The sequence below is a fragment of the Anopheles marshallii genome, chromosome 2, assembly GCF_943734725.1.
Source record: "Anopheles marshallii chromosome 2, idAnoMarsDA_429_01, whole genome shotgun sequence".
Taxonomy (NCBI): Eukaryota; Metazoa; Arthropoda; class Insecta; order Diptera; family Culicidae; genus Anopheles; species Anopheles marshallii.
The window spans coordinates 82,753,438-82,775,730 of NC_071326.1; the positions used below are offsets into that span (position 1 = coordinate 82,753,438).

The window sequence follows — 22,293 nt, forward strand, 5'->3', positions numbered from 1 at the left end:
CTTAACTTGGGAAATGACTGTAGTTCATCCGTATGGTAGTTATGAGTTAAGATATTCAAGAACTGCGAAATCGTCATTTTCTTCTCTAAACCGTGAAAAGGTTCCTTATCTCCAATACACTGGTCATATAAATGCATCATATTAAAGAGTGTCCCACATTAAATTCCATCACGGTTGAAACGCTGAAGAAAATTAACTACCGAACCGGTCCTTTTCAAACTTTAAGGCAATAAAATATAACCCTTTAGGTAAACTTTTAGCAAATTTATCTTCTATACCATAACCGTACACTCACACGTTGCGTTTAACACCACTAATCGGGTTCTGTACAACATCTGCCTAAGGTTTTTTCTGTACTTAAACTTCCTTGTTTCCTTGCACACACTTTTGTTGGGTTAAGGTAAGGTAAGGCCATTGTGTCTACTACTCCTACTCTAAATTTCAAAAGAATATACCAAATATGTAGTTTTTTAGACCGTTTCACCGTGGGACACCCGTTATTGATTATCTGGTTTTTTTTTTACTATCCATATCAAATCTCACATTAGTTACTATAACGTGGTTCCACGGTGCAATCGGAAATGCAATTACAGCCGCTTTCCGCTTTACGCTAATGTTTGGGACCGAACACTTTCGCGTGTATATAATTATATAGAACACAGAAAATTTTGCTATAAAATAGCGTGGAGCTACGAAGAAATCGCATGTTTATCATTTTTTGTACAAAAATAATTCGTAAACTTTCCATTTGTTTCATTTTTTCATTGCGTATCCAAGTTTTTAGAACTGCCATTTGCAGAATTCCTTTGATTATCTTTGAGCTGTCATTTTTAGAAAATATCGCGTATAGCGAGTACGGCGTACTACGGGAATTTGCAGTACACGAAAGATCAAGTAAGCACACGTGGCAACGGTCACAAAGCACACTAGATGTTGATAGGCACTATAGAATTTAAACGATCGCGCTTCCCATTCCGGCCGATATCGGTTCCCCCTGTGAGGCATTACATTGCAAACCATTCTTTTGCCTACCAATATTGCACAAATCCTGCTGTCCCTCCCACCGTTCCCCGGCAAAACACCAAACCATCCGGTAAATGAATGTTTAATGATGGTGCTCCGGGCTAGCATTTTGGGGAATGGAATGGAGCCGCGTGAGGTAGCCGTAAGAAAACACACGCCTCGCGGTCAAACGCACCCGGCAGTGTGAAGGGTCCTGTTGTTCCTTTAGCGTGCCAAGCATCGTAACCCAACAAACGCTCGTGCATCCCGCAAGCTGGCGGGCAGATGATCAAATATTTATTTACCGTCGAAAAGTAAATGAAGCTCCAAGGCAAAAAAAATCCCCAGTCCCCGGTTAGGTTGTGCCGAAGCATGGTGCATGCGAGCGGGAGGTGAAAAATGAAAGAAACAACCACAAAGCACGATACGAGTGCCGCAAAATTAACGGCTTGCGTTCATCGGGTCCCTTCATGGTACCACAGGGCAGAGAATTAATTTGTCCGGTGTCGCGGCTCGTATTTACCGGCTGGCCAGAGTCTCGTTACCTCCATACGTTCCGCATGGTCACTGTCATCTACCGGCCACGTGAAAGGATGCAGCTTTTTGACCTTCACTTCATTCTACCGGTCGGTTGAGGATAGGCCATGGGTAAGAAAATGTGTGGCCGCTTTAAAAAAAAACCCTCCGGCACCGAAAAGCGGAATACGCGAAGCCTTGGTTTGGCTTATCAAAAATTCAATAATCTTACCAGGTGCGGTGTCGATGGGTTGAGGTGCTGCCGTTAATGGTGGCCCGAACAATGAGGCTATAGGCAGTGAGCAGTTATCAAGCAGCCCCCCGTCGACCGTAAAGCTGTCTGCTGCGCTACGTTACTTACAACCGTACCAGGTGATGAAGAACGCCACGCTGCCGAGTTCTGGCCACGTGCGCGAATGGTTGGCGTGTTCTGCGGAAATCACTTTTGCGCTATTCCTCTGCAGGAGTCTTCCTTTCCTGTGAAGGCAGTAAAATCAACAGGTTTTGGGCAAGTATCGCGACCGGTCCGGAAGGGGTGAACAAGACAGCGTGGTCGTACGTTTTCATACAACGGAAATATTCTGCGTATCGGTAAGCATGTAAGGCAATTACAACAGTTGAATCTTGTAGAACTAGTTTTCTGTTTTTTCTTTGTCCGAATACTTCATACATTGCTCCAATAATGTAGAATCATATTGATTTTCGCCATCTAATTATGCGACGCCTAAAAGTATGCAATCTAAAGATCACCAAAACCTTTTAACCTGTTATTGAGCAAGCTGTGATCAATAGAGCATGCATTATTATTGTTCTTTTGCCGTTCTTATCCCTTTTCCCGTTTATAGTCATTTCCCGAGTGACGCGAATTCGAGGTACGCGAATCTCTAAACTTTGGAATTCATTTTTTTATTTGCCAAATTTCAAATTTTTACAATAATACTTTGCATTTTCCTTTAATAAAAATTAATTTTGTAAAACTTTTACTCTTATTGTTGAAATTAACGAAGAAATATCAATTATGAATGTGCGTCTTAGCATGCACTAAAGAAAAAGAACTATTCAATCCCTGGATACTAAACATAAACAATATTATAAAGGGAATTCGACTTACGCAAAAATTCGTTTCGCGAATTTCTCTGGCACGCATTATTCGCGTAACTCGGGAAATGACTTTGCGTTCTTTGCGGAAATTCGAGACATTCGCGGCATATAGCAGTCTGTTATTATAGTGTAGCTCGGGATTGTCAAATCTTCCGAACGGTCCTGCTTGTTGAAATTTTCGTGGTGAATCAAATCTTATCCCTCAAAAACTCTATCAAACGAAACCTTGCAAACAATGCAACATGCATGTTTAATACCAATACCAGGTTAATACCATTACCTGCATGTTTCACTCGTTGTCTATAATATCACATCAGTTGGATTAACAGTTGCAGACACCCTTTCTACTTACTCCAAACTTTACCAACACCTAAGCCTCGCTTTTAAGTTCTTTATCTATGCTTTCACTTTGCACCATTTTGGCACGTCTAATGCATTTTATATCCTTTGAAAACTTTCCCACCGGTGCATTACCGGGCGCGATGTAATGCGAAGCAAGTGTAAAAGAATAAACAACCTTTGAACTTTCATTTCTGGAGTTGGTTGGTCGGTCACACAGTGAAAAAAAGAACTGTTGGCAGTACCAAATCGAACAAAGTTTGTAACCAGTGGACAGTTTTCCACTTTTTTGTTGAAAAAAGAAAAAAACAACAAAGTAACTGGAGGAAAGTTTCCGATGGATATATTGTTTTTGAGTGGCTTATCAAAGAGTTGAGGAGAATGCTTCTAACATCGCTTTAGTTGAATTTGATTTTATATTTCATTTCTTAACTTTCATCTATAGAACGAAGATTATCCCTTTTTTTAACTATCTACAAAAGAATGCGCGGGCATAGCGTAAAGGACTTATTTTTACAAAGAATCTCTTATTTGCCTCCCGTGTACTAACGTTCGGTGATGAGTTAGTGGAAGTCTTGGGGATCAACCACGCAGAAATCAGCTGAAAGGTTTACTTATTCTTAAATCGTATTGAAGATCCATCCAGATTGGACACCCTTCACTAAGAAGCGAGAAACTTTCAGAGAGAACCACACGCGAGTTTTAAATGGTTTTCTCAAAATTCAAGAGCCAAGTCCAAGCTCCGGAACATAAGTCCTAATAAATGTTCTATCAAGGTTTTATTAAAGATAAATAAAAAGAACACCTGTAAGTGAACACACCGAAACGAAGTTAACGTATAAAACGTACACAGTCAAATTAATCTTTACAATTGGAATGCTCCAAATTAATTGCACAGCCTGCGGAAATATTTAAAAATAAATCATTGCTGCGTATAACCGACACACTTCCCACTATGCAACGGCTTCGTCCTGCGTTCAAGTTGTAGATGCCCAAGTATGCTTCCCAAACGTCAGCTGTCACGTAATCAAAACATAAACAAAGCGCGAACGGCACGGAGGACACACCGAGTGTTTCCTGTACTTTTGCATTCAATTCGTCCAAATGACCAGCGGAAAGCCAGTGAAAACACATTCTTCTACATCAAGCAATGACAAACCACTCCAACACACTGCAACAAATTTGAACGAGGCGTACCGCAGGGGAGTGGTGTTGCTACACGAGAAATGCAAAGCACTACAGCGAAGCAATGAGCGGCTTGTGTTTAGGTATGTAGTACGGCAAACTAAACCGCTTCAAAGCTAGAAGCCGGTACAGTTTTCCTTATAATCATTTTGCAGGCTTCACCGGGTGCAAAAAATGTCCAGAACACGTGCAAGGGATGTAGAGATGCTGCAGAGAAAATTGGATTCCTTCGGCGATTGCTGGAGAACGGCCATGGATCCGGCAGACGTGAAAGAAGAAGGGGCGGAATAAAAGCGGACTAAGACGAAGTGCAAACGCAGAGGCTGTCGGTGCTGTAAGTTTCAGCTCATTCTAAGGTCACTTTTGAGTTTAAGCCCCGCAAACGCAACAAAATCCTACATACATTATAATTTAGTTTTTAACATAAAATGGTGATGAGCTGATGAGCACAGATAATCGGCGCTCCACTGCAATTGTGACCCCGAGGCAAGCCTATTAGCGTTGACTATGAGCGGCCGAAAATAATGCGAGAAAATTAGTACATAAGTTAGAGTAAACCGCAAATAAAGAAAATAAAGACCGATAAAACTCAAGAGCTCTCATATAAACTTGTTTGGATGTCCTCGTACGATAAATCCTCCCGTATTGGCTCTACCTAACGAGTTCAGTATCGGTGCGGATCAGAGATGAATGGCACGTGAACTCAAACTGTTATCTAGTTTTTATTTTTTAAGAAGAGAACATAAAAATGGACTGAACGAACTTTATTACATCTCGCGAAGTATGATGTTTTACCGGTTCTATATACATTTTTTAACATCATGTATCGATTTTGACTACATTCACATTTGTCTTTCTGTTTCATTTCACCAGCCATAAAAAGAACATCTCGATCAGCCATTATATCGAGTAAAAATATTTAAAATATGTAACGGTCCTTTCAGCAAATCAAAAAAAAAAAGCAAATCAGCAAATTATCAGTTAACTCTCTAGTTTTGGACGTTTGAAAACTCTGTTCAGCAACTCACGACGCTTCGACAACCGTCTGACCGTTTGGCAACTCGGTAAAGTGACATTCAAGTGTATGCGCCATTTTGGCGCTGATTCAGAATTAGCCATCGCAGCGAGCTTACCAAAGCTATCAATTTCTACTCGAAGCAAAGAGACGATATCGGCATTTCTGAAATGTGAATCGTCGCACCCACGCTATTATTTAATTTCAATTCGAGGCCTACTACGCACACTCTATCGATGTGTACTGCTTTGAAAAATTTTACGTGGTATCCGGTGTCTTACTGATGACATGAACACCCAGTCGATCGGAGCCAGTCAATTCAATTCGTTTCATAACTTTGACTGCATATGTTTAATATAATCCCAGATAATGAGATGATTCACAAAATAACTTTCTTCCCACATCCATTGCTAATGTAGTGGGTCAAAATGTTGTAAAGTTCCATCAAGATTCATCCACGTTCCGAACAAACCTTAGATGTCCTTAGATTCGTTGACTTTGTTAAAGAAATCTGTACAGTGTCATTTACTAACGAGGTGTTAAAGAATCTCAAATTTACACGCACAACTTTCTCTTTCTCAAAGTATCGTATAGTTCAATAATAATGCGTAAAAATATTTTCTTGAATTTACTTCCTTAATGTGCAATCAATGCTCAATAGTATTTACAGTAAGAATATTATAACAGCCACAAACAAGTATAGGCAAATAAGCAAAAGTAAACAACAAAACCGTATGTAATATTCTTTCTTTGTTTACACTATCATTACCTTCAAATCGTGTGGGTAATAGTAAATGGTAATTGTGAATGCTATCAAACCCCATAAATCTGTACACCATTCCTTCACCCTTGCCGACCATTGTACTGAGCGAGCACTTGGCGAAGAAGAAGCGTAAGCAGAATAGAAACGCTCATCACTTTCTCGACAGAAAGTCGGGGTGGTGGGATTTGTCGCTAAAACCGGACACCGTATAAATCCTTCCCGCCAGATCGGCGAAACCCAATCTTTTGCCGCGACTGTATCCTGGCAAATGTCCTCTAGCCAACGGGAGGAAATTTCACACAAAGAACCATCAGGGGCAACGTGCATAATGATGATAGAAGATAGTGTGTTTAGATTGTCTTCCCCGGTAGCGTTCCCGTTCCATGGGGAGTAGACCTCGCGCTCTAGGGTAGGGTAACGTTGAGCAAGGGTTGTGCGATTGTGTGCGGTGTCATATCCTTTTTCTTTCTTACTGCCACCATCAGCGCATTTTCGTGGGCCATTGAATTGGGCACGCTCGGTATCTTTCGGCGACAATCCTTACCGCAACAGTCAAGAAGCAACTCGAATGATGCAGACCCGACTTTGTGTTCGCTTCCTGAAACGGCCGGATCGGTCAACGGGCTCGACGTGCTTACTCCACCACCCCCACTTTTCCACGTTTCTGAAGGGGGAACGAGCCAACGGGTGCCTCTGACTTTGGCGTGCCTTTGACCCGTTACTGTCGTTGTCTTTTTCTTCTTCTTTTAGTTGTGTGGCCTGTGGATTGGCTCTGCACTGGACTGGACGTTCTTATTCGAACGTTTGTTGTCCCCGCACGACCGCTCTCTATAGCTACACCCGCGAGGCAACGCATAAACCTCGTAGTGCCGTGAATTCTTATGAGAGAGGTTAAAGTAACCGAACCGAACCGGCTGACGATGCACTTTTTCGCGCTATTTCACCCACAAGCAAACAATCCATTCTTAAAAATATCTACCAGAGAGCTCCACATTGTGCTCTTTAGCGCGTTTCTTTAGTGGTCGTACACCGGCAGTCTTGGACCAAGGACACGAACCGAGATAGACACATAGCCAACGCGTGAAGTGTAAGGTTTGGCTGTGTTGCGTTCCGGTTCGGAGGGAAAACCCCGGATACGGTTGTAGTGTGAACGTTTGGTTTTGTGGTCGACCTCATTTTCCGCTGTGGAAAACTTTGCTTTTACTCCAAGAACGAACACCCATGTGGAAGAACAGTGGTTAAGTAAAATATCCCGTTTGTGAAGAACGTCACAGGCCGGACAGAGATCGAAATGGTGATATTTAAAATAGCATCCACGATAAATAACCTCGGAAATGGAACACGATGCTATATTGTGACAACTTATTTTATGACTCGCCGAACCATTGCATTATTGCAAAGGATTGTTTATGGAGATTTGTTTTTCATTCTCATTATTATTAGGCAATTTTAAAAAAAACCTTTTTGTATGAAGACGATTTGTTTTATGCAATGACTTCTCACTAAATATGAATAACTCTGCTAGAAGGATTCAACGAGCACAACACTAAATACATAGCACACTAGATGAATTCAAATACATTTCTTTTAAGAATCCTTGTTAGTTGTAAGATAAACGCCGACCAAAGCTTGTACGATCTTTATCAATGTGTAGATAAGTTACAATTCGTTGTTAGGTTCGAAAGGATCACCTGATAGTACTTGTACGTAGATGTAGAATGTTTATGTGATTAACTTGACAACTAAGCCCTCCCTCTGTCTATACCTCCCAGGGCGCTTAAGCAGACTGATGTTGTAAAAAAATATGTTGCATAATTACTTCCACATTGTCTTTTTTTTTTTACACTCCAAACTTTCTCTAAAAACAGTTTTACAAACTTGCCCGTTCTATAGTTAATCGTCGACCCAAGCCCAAGCAGATTAAACAGTTTCAAATTGTTAAACCACAAGACCCCCCCGGTAGCGCTCTCGTCGTAGCACCGCTAACACGAAGGAACCAATTCATCATTGTCTCAAATATTAAAGAAAGTAGTCAGCCACGGTGCCGCACAAATTAATCACCTCGAAAGCAGTAGCACGCATCGCTGCACCATCGGGTAAAAGTGACCATAATTGCATTCCTTTGGCAAAATGTTCACCGCCACGAACTTTCCATCCGGTGAGGTGCTCGGTCAGTGCTCGGTGTTGGTAAATGGTTCGTTACGTGGTTTGTAATGAGGCGGTGGTCCACGACTTATCGAATGGTGGCCCTCATTGTCGCCATCATCATCATCGTACCTTGCAACGGACGTACTTTCGGATCTTGGGGGCTCCGTTTCCGCAAAGCACAGTGCTGTCAGCAAGTCGACGAGCACTGCAGTTAATTGGATTTGCCCGGCACAGAACACAAACACCAGCGACCGCTCGAAGAAGGTTAAAGTGCGGGACCCAGAATGGAGGTTGAAGCACGCTGTAGAGCTTTGGCAAGATCGGTTCCCTAGTCGATGGCAATGGGTATTTTCTATCAACCTGCTGTAAACCTTCCGTCGAACGGCGTAGATGCTCATGCGGATATCCTGATTTTCTTCGTCCGGTAAACACGGGAAGCGTCCCCAATAATTCTTGCAATGTAAAGGCTAGGCAAATGTGTCCAAGTCAATTCAGCCTTACAAAATATCTTCGCTGTAAGAAAAAGGTAATTTTATAACATTTTGTTTGGGAAATCCCAATAAATCTGTTCGTTGTTTGTGTCTTTGTGAGAAGCAAGCCCTTGCAGGAAAATTGTTATTGGCGAGAAACAAACATAGATAATCAATTGGGCAACGTCAATAGTACCGTTTGCAAAGAATGGTGCAAAACACGGGTCATTGCCAGCTATTTGAACTATGCACATGAATAGCTTCAGATGCAACCGTAAAACGCGGTACATGTATCACCATTGTTGCCCAATTTTCCATTTGCCTTAGTATCCGTTCCGTTTTGTTTTTCTTTTGCTGGGACACAAACATTAACATATAGCGCCTACCAATGGTACCGAATTTTGAATACGAAAACATAACCCTCTTTACTATTCCCAATGCTAAAACCTGTTCTCTATGCACATGGAAGATGGTTTTACTCTTTGACATCATCATCCCCGGCGGTAAAAGGGGAAAATCCATAACTTGTCATTGTTTTGTTTGAGGTTGTAAATTTTAGCACCATTCGCCTTCTCCGGGATCGACATCTACCGGTTACGGTCGTACGATAACGTTTAAGCCACAGAAACCAGAACGGAATGTTGTGCCAATTTTTGTTTGTATCCAGCAATGCGTGAAAGTTCAATGTTGTGTGCGAACAGTTCTCAACCCGTACCCGCCGGCCCGATCACATTCAAATATGGCGCATTCCGTGGCGTTAGCTGCCACATGAAAATGTAATACATCATGCTGCTGCTCGGTGCTGAAAAAAACGGTCGGGATGAAACCAAGACCTTATTTATGTCCATCGCAAACTTGTTTGCTTAGAAAACAGGATGAAATTTCATTAAAAGTACACCGGAACAGCTAGTACACAATCATGTAAAATTCATACCAACCAGTGTCACCTCGAACCAGTACAGTAGCATCTTCCATTGTACATTGGAGAGGACAAAAGATGAATGGAGATTGAAAAACTTTTCACGCGGGTGTGAAAATAGCAATAGGATAACGCATGTTGGCACGCTTTTTGAAAGGATAAACCAAGAAGCCTGGAAGTGATCTTGTAGCGAGATTTTTCACGTCTGTAGTAAAACCAGTACCTTTGCCCTCAAGAATACTCCAACCTAGTGTAAGGTAGTATAAAGGTGATTTACCCTTTTTCCACCACAAACTCTGAGGTAAGCTTGTTTGGTGGTTAGTGGACGAAATTGATGTAGAATTAAATCTCCTTAAAATCAGGGTCTTCTAGTGGATGGTGATCTATTTACCAATATCCTATCTACGGTGTGATGCAATTTCATTTCACATAATTGTTTTTTTTTTCTTTCAGGTTTAACCATTCCTTTAATTCCTACAATGGTGCGAGTAGTAGGGAAGCGTGGGCTATAGGAAAGATTCGGGAATTTTGGGAATTCTGGGGAGAAACACTAAGCTATTGTGGGAGACATATGGTCAAACGTATGGTTACCAGACTATAAAAATCGCATCACTCACACAAACGGGTCGTGGAAACCGACGAGACTTGAACGTCTCTTGGTATAACTAGTAGTAGACCGACACTACATGCATTGCAATGATACTAACTAGCGATAAAGTATTTGCCCTACAGATGTGATAAAATTGTATGATAACGTACAGTCTAAGTTAACCCCCACAGCTGTAATATCGACGATGGATGATTTTTTCATCCCGAAAAATATCTTCTGTATTTCTTCTGAAATTTGTCATTATATTTAATGGGTATATTTAACCGTATTCATTGCGCTTTGGTAATTGTTATAGGCGTCTGCAGCTTGTTTAGTGTTCTTTATTACTGTTTTATTATAACCGTACCCGTATGATCATAAGACGCATTCTGGTAAACATCGGTCTACACTGTAGTATACTTGTATGTATGTTATTTTGAGACACAACTACAAAAATTAAGTAACCCCTACGGGGGCCGCCCGAACATTTTATACATTTAAAGGTGTGATATTTACATGATTTTTTTAATATTCTATAAGTGATAGTTGATGTTTTAATTGAATCAGTTATACTCTTTTGATCATCCAAATTATGATAAACATGGCTACGACGAACGTTCAAATTGTGTTTTTTTTTTTTGTTATAACAACTTTTAATTTATGCACAGAAATGATAAGGGAAAGTTGTAGCTTATGCCCAGGTGTGCTGGAATTAAATTCCACGTAAGAACGTACGAAGTGATATAAAAAATTGATGAAACATTTGCACCATGATATTGTGCCTGTAATGCACGCTACTTTATGTTTTTGTCTTTAAACATTTAAAGCGAAAACTAAATTTTTATAAAAATTCAAAATTCATTTCACCGACTTTTTTGTGTAAAATTAAACATATTTATCACATAAACTGTCTTCCCAGATGTCCGGGAGGCGGCCCAAGTGTTCGTGAACGACGCATAATCTACGTGAAAGATTCCGCGTCACTTTGGTAGAACAAAACACACAAAATGAGCAGAGCGCTCGGTAGTTGATGAGGGAAGTTATTGTGGAAAGCATAAATTTGTTAGCGAGCACAAAAGACTACATTTATTTCGGCAGAATGTTCTGTTGGTGCAGTTTGTAAGTATTTTAAGGACTCGGAAGATTAAAGTGCCGACACGTAGTGATTTCTAACGCCCAAACTACGATTTCGTTGCAGCGTATATGTTCTTTTCTTTCTGGGTTCGTTCTTGTCGATAGGACTTTTAACGGTGTGTGTCCTGTTGCGTCAACTCATAAAATTTCAACGCCGGAAGCGAACGGACCAAAACGTGAAGCATGTAGCGTTCTTTCATCCCTACTGCAACGCTGGCGGTGGCGGTGAACGAGTACTTTGGTGCGCCATTCGAGCATTGCTGAATCGTTACGAAAATGTGAAACTATTCGTGTACACCGGTGACGTGGATGCAAAGCCGGCGGAAATCTTAGCTAAAGCGGAGCGAAGCTTTAACCTCACTTTAGAAGTGGAACGTATAACGTTCGTATACCTAAGCAAGCGATGCTGGGTGGAGGCTTCGAGATACCCGCACTTCACACTACTGGGGCAAAGTTTTGGCTCAATCGTGCTGGCGTTCGAAGCGTTGCTGAAACTACAGCCGGATGTGTTTATCGACACGATGGGGTACGCTTTCACGTATCCGGTGTTCGCATATTTCGGTGGATGTAAAATTGGCTGCTACACTCACTATCCGACCATCAGTACCGACATGTTGCGACGTGTTCAGTCACAAACGCATTCTTACAATAATAGAGGTTATGTGGCAAAGAATCCGTTCGCCACTTGGCTGAAAATCGTGTATTATCGTTTATTCTCGCGCATTTACGGCTGGGTTGGACGTTGTGCCGATACCGTAATGGTAAATTCGTCCTGGACCGAAAATCACATCATATCTCTGTGGGACGTACCGTACAAGACGCATCGGGTGTATCCACCGTGCGAGGTGTCGCAGCTAAAGCGATTGGAATCGCTCACTGACGAGCAGGACGATCATATCATCATTTTATCCGTCGGACAGTACCGGCCAGAAAAGGATCATCCTCTACAGCTGCAGGCCATGTACGAGCTGCGAACGCTTTTGAATAACGACGAGGCGCTGTGGAATCGGTTAAAGCTGTTGATAGTTGGCTCGTGCCGCGATGAAGAAGACCGAGTGCGTGTAAAAAACATGCAAGACCTAGCGAAGCATCTGTCACTGGAGAACTCAGTTGAGTTTAGGGTTAATGTACCGTACCAGGAGCTGCTGCAGTGTTACCAACGTGCGACGGTCGGTTTGCACTGCATGTGGAACGAACATTTCGGCATCAGTGTGGTCGACTGCATGGCGGCAGGTTTGATAATGGTAGCGAACCGTTCCGGCGGTCCACTGATGGATATTATCGAAACGTCCGAGGGTAGCCAGAACGGTTACCTTGCGTACGATGCTTACGATTATGCGCGCTGCATTGCCAACATACTGTACAACACATCGGAGTATAATGCAAAAATTAGAGAAGCAGCACGCGCTTCAGTGGATCGATTTTCTGAAAAAGAGTTCGAGAGTGGGTTCCTACGTGCGATTTCACCTATCATGGACTAAATGCAAACAAGAGACGAGGTAGGTGTATTTGGTTGGCTTTAGATACACATTTTAGCAGTGTTATCATATTCTTGTCCATTTTCAGGGGATTTATGGAACAAAGCTTTGTGAAGCATGCATGCGTGTTAGGTGCTGGCACTAGAAATTTTGGCAGTTATTTGAGCTGATGGATTGGTACAGGCGGTAAGCGAACAATATGATTTTGTGCATTAATTTATGGCGATCGTATAAATGTTATAATTTAAAAATATTCAACATAGTTGAACGATGAACGTAAGACGACTTGTGTAGTGTGGGTTTGAATATCACGTGTAGTTGTGATTTGCTTGTTTGATTTTGTTGTTCAGCTGATAAACAGAGAGCAACATTTCCATAACATTTTCTCTACTTAAACCATTTAAGGATCAATAGATCACTGCAAAACATAGCTATTAAATTTAGAACCATGCTAGCGCTTCATATGAGGTACTACTTTTATTCTTTACTTTACCTGAATATCTAATAGAGAGGAGATGGGTTTTGTACCACCACAAGGCTGATGTGGCAGGGTTTCAGGTGGAGGATAGAGATGTTGTTAGATCTACAGATCTACGCTGGTCATTTCGCCGTTGCGGATGAAAACATGTGTATATGAATGCACTAATGCGCCTCTTGTGCCAGGATATCTGCGTTGGTTTGATGTTGTTTATCGCCTTCCTCAACGACTGTGTGAACTAGGTGGCGTCGGGCAAATTCGTCATTGGGTTGCTGTAAAAAAAATCGCGAAAATCCTTAGCGTGCTTCTATAAACGGTATCATGCGCAAAAGCGCGGTCATAATTCTAGTGGTCTTCTCGATAACATACGTGACGTGTAGAGTGTACTCGGGTCGATCATCAAAGACAATGCCCAAGTACTTTAAGGACCGCTTCGAGTGTATGACCTGATTGCGTACTGTGATACTGGACCGCTGCTCCTTTTGATGGGAGCTGACCACGACATTCTCTGTCTTGTGCAGTGGTAACTCTAACTTGACACTCTGCATCCAGAGTTCAATGATCGAGATCGACCGCATCACTGATTCGTCGACTTCCGTGATGGTATTTCCCTCTACCATGATTCCCCTAAACATGATTGACGATGCTTGAAGGCTGCTTCAGGCTTGGACTTGGGTTTCCGGCCCTTCTTAGTCTGGACTGCGAACCTCTTTTCCGCAGATGGCAGCGTGCATGCTGGGCCTGCTGTTTTGCGGGTGTTAGTTGTCACCCCAGCAGACGGCGTAGCACCCCCGTAGACTTCGACAGTGGGTCGAGCAAATTGCTGTATGAGGTGCACGATCTCCTCAGACAGCGCCTCCATCACGCAGAGGGTTTCCCGCAAGAACCCGACGTCTGCCATGGCGAGGAAATCATCCGTTGCGGACTCCACGTTAGCTCGAAACAGGACCCGTGGTTATCTATGAAAGGATGCAGTCATGAGGCACGGGAGAAACCACCGTTTCAAGAAGGTTTCACTCTCCTTTACTAAGGGGTAGGGTTGGATCATCTCCAAGCACCAGGGCACCCAAAACCTAGCATTTACCTCTACATTTAGTATACAAACTAGCCTGATGGTCTAGCTACACTTTGCCCGGGAACACGAGAAGAGTTTTCCTGATCTTAAGCTCTTACCTTTATGGCGTTAATTTCCATGCGCCTGATGTTACGGAGACATCATGATGATTTTAAAGACGTTAGATATGTAGACTTTCTTACTGCTCCTGAATAACATTATTTTCGAGAGTTTATCCATATTTCGCAACTATAATATTCAAACACATACCACTACGCTGATTATATTAATTTTCAGACGGCAGAAACATTAAAAATTTAATTACATAAATCGTAGAGCAATGTAATCATGCCAGTACTTCAATGCCATAAATGAATATTATATTGTTTATTTATAACGGTCGCCAAATTAATGCATATAAAACCATATTGTCGCAATTCCAACGTTGATAAAAGATAAGTTTATTAAATGCTGCTAAAATTTCAAGCCAAGCATAGGTTTTTAAATTTAGATAATGCCTTGATGTTATTGCCCTTCGAAGATAGGAAAAACATTGTAAAGTTCGCAGCTTTGCTTAGTTAGAAAGTAGAATAAGTAAGCAAACAGTTTGAAGTAAACAAAACCTTGCTTCTGTTGCTGGTCTGATCTGTAATAAACCAAAAATTATTTTCATATATTACTTAGTTATAATATTCATCCGGAACTGCTTGGGTTTTAATAAATATTGTAAATAGAATGTTTTGTTCCATGAGCAAAATGTGCTTGAGTGCCAAGGTCTTCATCATTGTATTGACTTACTAAAACCAACGTGCGCATGAATGAGAAATTGATTCTCTGTTATTTCACATCTGTAATCACATAATTCACATCACATCTAAATTCAAATTGAAAGGTAAGTAAACTGGTAAAAAAGGGCAGTAATATTGCAAGTTGAGGTAGTTTTTTGTAACTATGCGATTGCATTTTTCTCTGCTTACGCTTTAACAGAATGACTTTTTATTAGTTACTCACGTTATTACACTTAATAGTTGAGCTACAGTAGTAGTTTGAGATCACAGATTTCTCGAATGTTGATCACTTCATCTCGGAACGTTATAAACATAGGTGTTCGAAACCTAGAGTTTTCGCGAGCCAGAATGAGTTTGACATCACTGGACTTAGGCAACATAAACGAGCGGTCAACATAATTTAGACTCACAACGCCAGATTGCCGATGCAAAGCATCATACGACCCAGTTCCGTGTTGCTCGCCTCTTTATGTTCTGTTCTAAAGAATAAAAGAAACTTAAATGAACCCAACATCTAGTCAAATAATTGAAAGAACCACGTTTCATAACAGTTTGATACGCTCAAAGCGCATAACAACCCTGTTTATTACCCAAATCCCGTGTTCAACACGTTACAAATATTAAATCTTATGTAAAAAAAAACGCTATATACAACAATTATATATAATGCTTCCAGAAGTTAGTACCGTGACATTTGTTTTTGAATACTACTTATTAATTAATTGTATTAAGAATGCAAAGCGCGCTCGTTTGGCTGGAGTTCTATTTACGCAAGATAGGTACGGATACGGCCCGTAATTAAGGCACGACACACAGGGCAGTTGTAGATAGCCGGAGCACACTGCACGCAGGATACTGGGAATAGAAGAGACAAAAGAAACACGTTTAACGGTTAACATACCTCTGAAAAACACCGCCGTAATTGTTTACCTAAATGACCACAGGGACAAAACACAACGCCTACTTCTCGTGTCAAACAAATTTTACATTCACGTTCCTCTTTCAGCCGGTTATTTTCTTCTCGCAATCGATGCGTTACCTCATTCGAAATGGTGCTCTGCTGGACATGTGATGCGCTAGGCATGCTGTTGGTGCCTGTATTACCGGTGTGTGGTCCTTGTTGTGTGTCGTCATTCGCTATGACTGCAGCACCATTCAACAGCACCTCGCTAATGTACGCTTGTCCTAATACTAGCTGTAGAAAATTGCAACCCGCAAAGCACCGGGCATGCTCGTGCCAGGGATCATCGGTGACAAGCCAATCCCGGAGTCCTCCGTCACAGTGGAAACATCGTACCTCGTCTTCAACACCTGCGTAGTAGAAACCGGCTTCCGATAAACGCTTCGGATCTTGGATGTGACCGTAGTTCCAGTTTCGAAAAGAACGAATACGCGTATCCAAGGAGGCGTATTCCGGCATGAATGGCATCTCTACTTGTTGTATTCCTTGTCCCGTTTCTGACCCCATGGATGTTTTGATTAATTTACGATGGATCTACGATGGAATATCTTAGCAAGTTGTCGTTGCCTTTTTCTTTATAAACTGCAGTCTCGGCTAAAAAAGGTATAAAATGGGTTTAGTTCTGTTGAAGAGCAGCGCAATAAAGATAATTGGAAAATAAAAGATGATACCATTCGTACAGAGTGGTTTGTCGTAGGTGATGTTGCACTGGGTGAATTTCTGAACCACAAGTTCTAATATCACCGGCGGAGTTTTAAAAAACTGGGTGATCGCAAAGTAGAGTTATGTTTTGTTGTGATTTTGATTTTCTTCTCCACATGAGCTTTGTAAATTGTCAAAAGCAGATAAAAAACGTGCGGTATGATTTGACAGTACGCAAATAGTGTTGAAAATATAATTTTATACTTGTTTTTACTATAACTTGTTAGAAGATTTGCAAATTAATTCGTTTCTGGAAGAAATTAAATTTTTCTTTAGTGCACAACTGCGTAAAAATGTGTGTTTGGGTTTAATTTTTCAACGTCTCATTCAAAATTACATATGATGAGTGAATGAGTTGTCCAGCAACTTCCCTACCCTTCGACAACTGTCAAATTCGTTGACGCGCCGTAAACAAAGCACGTGTGAATTGTTTACCTCGATGCGTGGTTGAATTTTTCCAATGCCTTCGGCTGGTCGGCAGAAAAAACCGCATTCATTCGACACTACACACCGTCGACAACCAACATGAGCAAACTGTTCAACGATTGCGAATGGGAAGATAATTTACCAACAATTGGAACGAACTTTCGATTCTCTAAGAACTGGGTAAGTCAGATGCGTTGATGTACATTCCCCGGATCTTAGCAGTCGGCACTATTTTTTATCCCACAGAAGGCCAAAAAGCAGAAAAAAGATGAATTTCGCTTAGAAACACAAAACAAAGAAAGCGAGAAATCCCATCTGGAGGAAAATGAAAGCAAAAAACCTACCGGATGGTCGGTATTGTTAAAGAGTAACAAGCTGCATGGTGATAAGAGAAAATCCGAACACACTATAGCTGTAAATGGCAGCGAAATACCAAGCAAGAAACTTAAACCGAATGAAACGGTAAAAACAAATGGAACTACGAAACAGGAAGATAAACTGTCAAGGAAAAGTTCGAATGATGTTAATCAACGTGTAAAGTTTAACAGCAAAGAACAGAAAACCATTTCTAAACATGCAAAGGATGATGGTAGAACCTTAAGGGATAAGCTAACTGATCGTCTAAAAGGCTCGCGGTTCCGTTTCATCAATGAGCAGCTGTACAAAATGCCGGGCGAAGAAGCGAAGAAGCTGTTCCAAGAAGACCCGGCCTCCTTTGACGCTTATCACGAAGGATATCGTCAGCAGGTAGAGCAATGGCCAATGAATCCGCTGAATCGTATGATCAAATGCATCCTAAAGCTGTAAGTTGCCTTGCATGTTCGCTCGCCAATTGGTTTGAGTTATGCTAATATTGTTACTACCTTTCAGCCCAAAAAACATGATTATAGCTGACTTCGGATGTGGCGAAGCCAAACTGGCGGCATCTGTACCAAACAAGGTATATTCGCTTGATTTGGTAGCCAACAACAGCGGTGTGATTGCGTGTGACATGGCGAAAACTCCGCTCGAGAGCAATTTCGTGAATGTGGTAATATTTTGCCTTTCGCTCATGGGCACTAACCTTGCGGATTTTTTTCTGGAAGCAAACCGGGTTCTCAAAGTTGGGTAAGCGAATGATTTCCCACCTCTGTTTTCGGATCCGAAATTGAGGGAAAAGCTGTTCGGAATGGTGAAGTAAAGCTATTCTTTTATTTTTGATTATTTTCAGAGGTGCCATGAAAATTGCGGAAGTTTCTTCGCGCTTTGACGACGTAAACGTGTTTATCAGCAATGTGAAGAAGTGTGGCTTTACGTTAGAAAACAAGGACCTGAAGCACAGCTTATTCTACTTCTTTAATTTCAAAAAGGAGCGCACCGTATTGAAGGGTTCAACGAACATCAAACAGTTTAGCTTGAAGCCATGCTTGTACAAGAAACGATAGACAATGAAATGGTGCGCTAAATTATCCAGTTGCGTTAGCAAATATAATGCGTTTGACTGAAATAAAAGTAAAATCCAACTAATATTGCTCTGCTGTATCAGGAAAAATGCTGCCCGTTTGATTTTTGCTGGCAACACTGATTGCGCTGTTCCAATCTGTCAACACAGTCAATCACTGTTTGACAGCTGTCACTGTATACGGTAGCGAAGGAGAAAAACAAGCTTGGCTTTGCGGTGTTTTGCGGGTGATTTACACTAAATTTACAGAACATATTGTAAAATATGGCTGAAGTTCAAAACAATGGTACGGAAAAGGAGGTCGACGTGGAGAAGCCGGCACCAACGCTTTCCGGTCCCATAGTGGGAATCATTTACCCACCACCGGAAGTGCGAAGTAAGTATACTTTTGTACGCTAATTTTTGGAAGCACGCCACTCACTGTATTGTGCTTGTTTCTTTTTCTATGCTAGATATCGTCGACAAGACGGCCAGTTTCGTAGCTCGTAATGGTCCGGAATTCGAAAGCCGCATCCGACAAAACGAGCTCGGTAACCCAAAGTTTAACTTTCTCAGTCCCGGCGATCCGTACCATGCGTACTATCAGCACAAGGTGCAGGAGATACGGGAAGGTCGCACCGACAATTCGTCCACGGGGCCAGGGGCAGCGTCAGCTGGGTTGCAAAAGGCACAGGTACCTAGTGCCACGCAACAGAAGCAGCAGGAACTTCTGAAAGCCATTACCGAGCAGCAGTTCGTGCCGAAAGATCCACCACCGGAGTTTGAGTTCATTGCGGATCCGCCCTCGATATCGGCACTCGATTTAGATATCGTCAAGCTGACGGCTCAGTTCGTTGCACGCAATGGGCGCCTGTTTCTGACCAACCTGATGAACCGCGAGCAGCGGAACTGTCAGTTTGATTTCCTTCGACCGCAGCACTCACTGTTCCAGTATTTCACTAAGCTGCTCGAGCAGTACACGAAGATACTGGTGCCGCCGAAGGATTTGATGAACAAGCTGAAGGTGGAAAGTGCACCCGGGCGCAGCAGCATGAACGTGGTACTGGAGCAGGTCAAGTATCGCGCAAACTGGATGAAGCACCAAGAAATGCAAAGTCGCCGCGAAGAAGAGAAGGTTGAGCGGGAGCGTATCGCGTACGCACAGATCGATTGGCATGATTTTGTCGTGGTGGAGGTGGTAGATTATCAACCGTACGAATCAGGCAACTTTCCACCACCAACAACACCGGACGAGGTCGGTGCGCGTGTGCTGATGGAGGAGCGCATGAACGAGGAAGATCACGACATCGAGATGCAGATCGAGTCGGATAATGACGACAGTGACGATGAACCGCATCGTGGTGCTACGGAGGGCAATGGACAGGTGAAGCTATCGCAGATGGAAAATCTGGTCGGTAAGCAGCAGAAAGATAATACCCAGGTACAGGACATGGACGAGTCGTCCACCTCAGGCGATGAGGATGGCGAACGTAGCAAATCCCTTCCGGTCCCGGTTGCACCACCAACGCACGATAAGGTCATTGTGAAGAAGTACGATCCGAAGCAGTCGCAGAAGGTGCAGAAACCGGTACCGGCCGCTGCGGACGATTATCTCATTTCGCCCATTACGGGTGAAAAGATTCCTGCGGCGAAGGTGGCCGAACATATGCGTATCGGTTTGCTTGATCCGCGCTGGGTCGAGCAGCGTGACAAACACATCGAAAAGGTGGCCCAGGAAAATGTGTACGCACCGGGTGCTGCAATCGAGGCTAGCCTGAAACAGCTGGCGGAACGGCGTACCGATATTTTCGGTGTCGGTGATGAGGAAGCGGCCATCGGTAAGAAGCTTGGCGAGGAGGAACCGCGCAAGGACGATCGTGTCACTTGGGACGGACACACATCGAGTGTGGAAGCGGCAACACGGGCTGCACGTGCAAATATTACTCTCGAGGCACAAATTCATCAGATCCACAAGGTGAAGGGGTTGATACCCGATGAGGAGAAGGAAAAGATTGGCCCGAAACCAATACCCGGCACGATGTCCGCACCTTCCAAGTCAAATCAACAGCATCAACAACAACAGCAGCAGCATCAGCAGCAACAACACCATCAGCAGCAACAACAACACCATCAGCAGCAGCAGCACCATCAACAGCAGCAACATCATCAGCATCAGCACCATCACCATCATCATCAGCAGCAGCACCAGCACCAGCAGCAGCAAAATCCACAATTAGCATCGCAAGCGCAGCTTGCTCAGATGCAGTCACAGAAAGGAATGCCTCAAATGCCACCCCATCCCATTCCCCCACCGGTTCCGCCAATGATGATGATGGCCATGGGACCGCCACCGTTCGCCGTCGGTACGTACGTACCACCGATGGCACCGCATGCGGCTCCACAAATGCCAACAGCCGGTGGTGCACCGGTCCTTCCGGATGCGCAGCAACAGCAGCTAGTGGGTCACGAAATCGCATCGTCAATGGATGAACCGCCCAGTAAAAAATCACGCACCGAGGATAATCTGATTGAGGAAAGCGTATTCCTGCAGCGGCACAGTGCAGCCGGTCCGATCACCGTACAGGTGCAGTGTCCGAACATGACCGAGAAGAACGATTGGAAGCTTAATGGGCAGATCCTGTCACTGTCGCTCAATCTGACCGATACGGTCAGTTCGATTAAAGCGAAGGTACAAACGGAAACGGGCATGCCACCGGCGAAGCAGAAAATTTTCTACGATGTAAGTGTCTCTGTGTGTGACGAGGAACACATTGATGTGTGCAGCGAATGCATTTTATTCCCTTTTTTTTCTATTCCACCTTTCCAGGGTATGTTCTTCAAGGATAATAACACCATCGCCTACTACAATCTGCTGAATGGTGTAACGGTCGCACTGCAGTTGAAGGAACGTGGTGGACGAAAGAAGTAAGCTAAAGGAAGCAGAAAGCTCTACCATGTGCATCAAATTGTGGGGATATCCTTTAACTGTGCGTGGTGTTGCACGTATATAACCAGACATACATTTATTTGATCTAGTGTGTAGCCGAGTGACTCAAAGATACTAATTACAAGCAATTTATGAGAGTTCACTCTGCTAATTGTGTCAGGTTCCGTACATTTCACAATAAGCGGCATGAATCGGGACAACGTTTAGGACCTTTTGTTTTTATTCATTACATTTTAATCGATTATTAGGTTAACAGTGTATTCTAGAACAAATTATTCAATTCAATACATTTCGTGAACTGAATTTACATATTGATTCATTACCACTTCTTCTTCTTCATCATCATTACTCTGCTAGGTGTTTCTCCGGTATGACTGGGGAATCCAGGTTCCTGGATCTTCCCTAGTTACTCCGCAGTTTTGAACCTAGAATGCTCAAATCATCTCTTATTTACAATAGGATCGGCAGCTAATGGTCATATACCCTTGTTACCACTACACCCGAACCGAAACGCACCAGAAATGTCAAACTTCATGACTATTTGGCGAAAGAAATAAATCAAACAAAGCTATTAGGTTTTTAGACATGGCATTGAACGGTCCTGGGCTGGACGTGGACGTTCCCTGCGTGTCCAGCTATATAGCTAAAACGAACGTTTTGAGCGATAGAGCAACACTAAACACAAACATACTTGGTGAGTTCGACTACCCTGGGAGCAACTTTGTTGCCACATTGTACGAGTGCCGCATCGTCGTCAATCGCAGTTACGTCGCCTTGGTAGCACACGCACTGTCTACGGACGGGACGAATTAACCTAATCAAGCTCCGCGGTCGTACCGTTCCCGTGTGATCTCCAGT

At 42.8% G+C, this 22,293-nt stretch overlaps 5 protein-coding genes across 5 annotated transcripts; 4 read left to right on the top strand and 1 right to left on the bottom strand.

Annotated features, from left to right (window-relative positions):
* Positions 1-4,062: 4,062 nt before the first annotated feature.
* On the top strand, positions 4,063-4,434 carry LOC128709086 (TCF3 fusion partner homolog). The gene is made up of 2 exons (XM_053804070.1): positions 4,063-4,226; positions 4,299-4,434. Exons 1-2 carry the CDS (start codon positions 4,063-4,065, stop codon positions 4,432-4,434), a joined length of 300 nt encoding a protein of 99 aa, XP_053660045.1.
* A 6,712-nt stretch (positions 4,435-11,146) lies between these two features.
* On the top strand, positions 11,147-12,662 carry LOC128707665 (GDP-Man:Man(3)GlcNAc(2)-PP-Dol alpha-1,2-mannosyltransferase). The gene is made up of 2 exons (XM_053802622.1): positions 11,147-11,166; positions 11,246-12,662. The coding sequence occupies exons 1-2, from the start codon at positions 11,147-11,149 to the stop codon at positions 12,660-12,662; spliced, it is 1,437 nt and encodes a 478-aa protein (XP_053658597.1).
* Positions 12,663-15,745: 3,083 nt separating this feature from the next.
* On the bottom strand, positions 15,746-16,447 carry LOC128710153 (death-associated inhibitor of apoptosis 2-like). The gene is made up of 2 exons (XM_053805194.1): positions 15,910-16,447; positions 15,746-15,834 (listed from the first exon to the last, which is right to left on the bottom strand). The coding sequence occupies exons 1-2, from the start codon at positions 16,445-16,447 to the stop codon at positions 15,746-15,748; spliced, it is 627 nt and encodes a 208-aa protein (XP_053661169.1).
* A 720-nt stretch (positions 16,448-17,167) lies between these two features.
* On the top strand, positions 17,168-18,492 carry LOC128707539 (ribosomal RNA-processing protein 8). Its single transcript, XM_053802496.1, has 4 exons — positions 17,168-17,248; positions 17,315-17,871; positions 17,939-18,175; positions 18,279-18,492. Exons 1-4 carry the CDS (start codon positions 17,168-17,170, stop codon positions 18,490-18,492), a joined length of 1,089 nt encoding a protein of 362 aa, XP_053658471.1.
* A 281-nt stretch (positions 18,493-18,773) lies between these two features.
* LOC128707592 (splicing factor 3A subunit 1) lies at positions 18,774-21,417 on the top strand. Its single transcript, XM_053802550.1, has 4 exons — positions 18,774-18,885; positions 18,962-20,840; positions 20,988-21,228; positions 21,316-21,417. Exons 1-4 carry the CDS (start codon positions 18,774-18,776, stop codon positions 21,415-21,417), a joined length of 2,334 nt encoding a protein of 777 aa, XP_053658525.1.
* Positions 21,418-22,293: the final 876 nt, after the last annotated feature.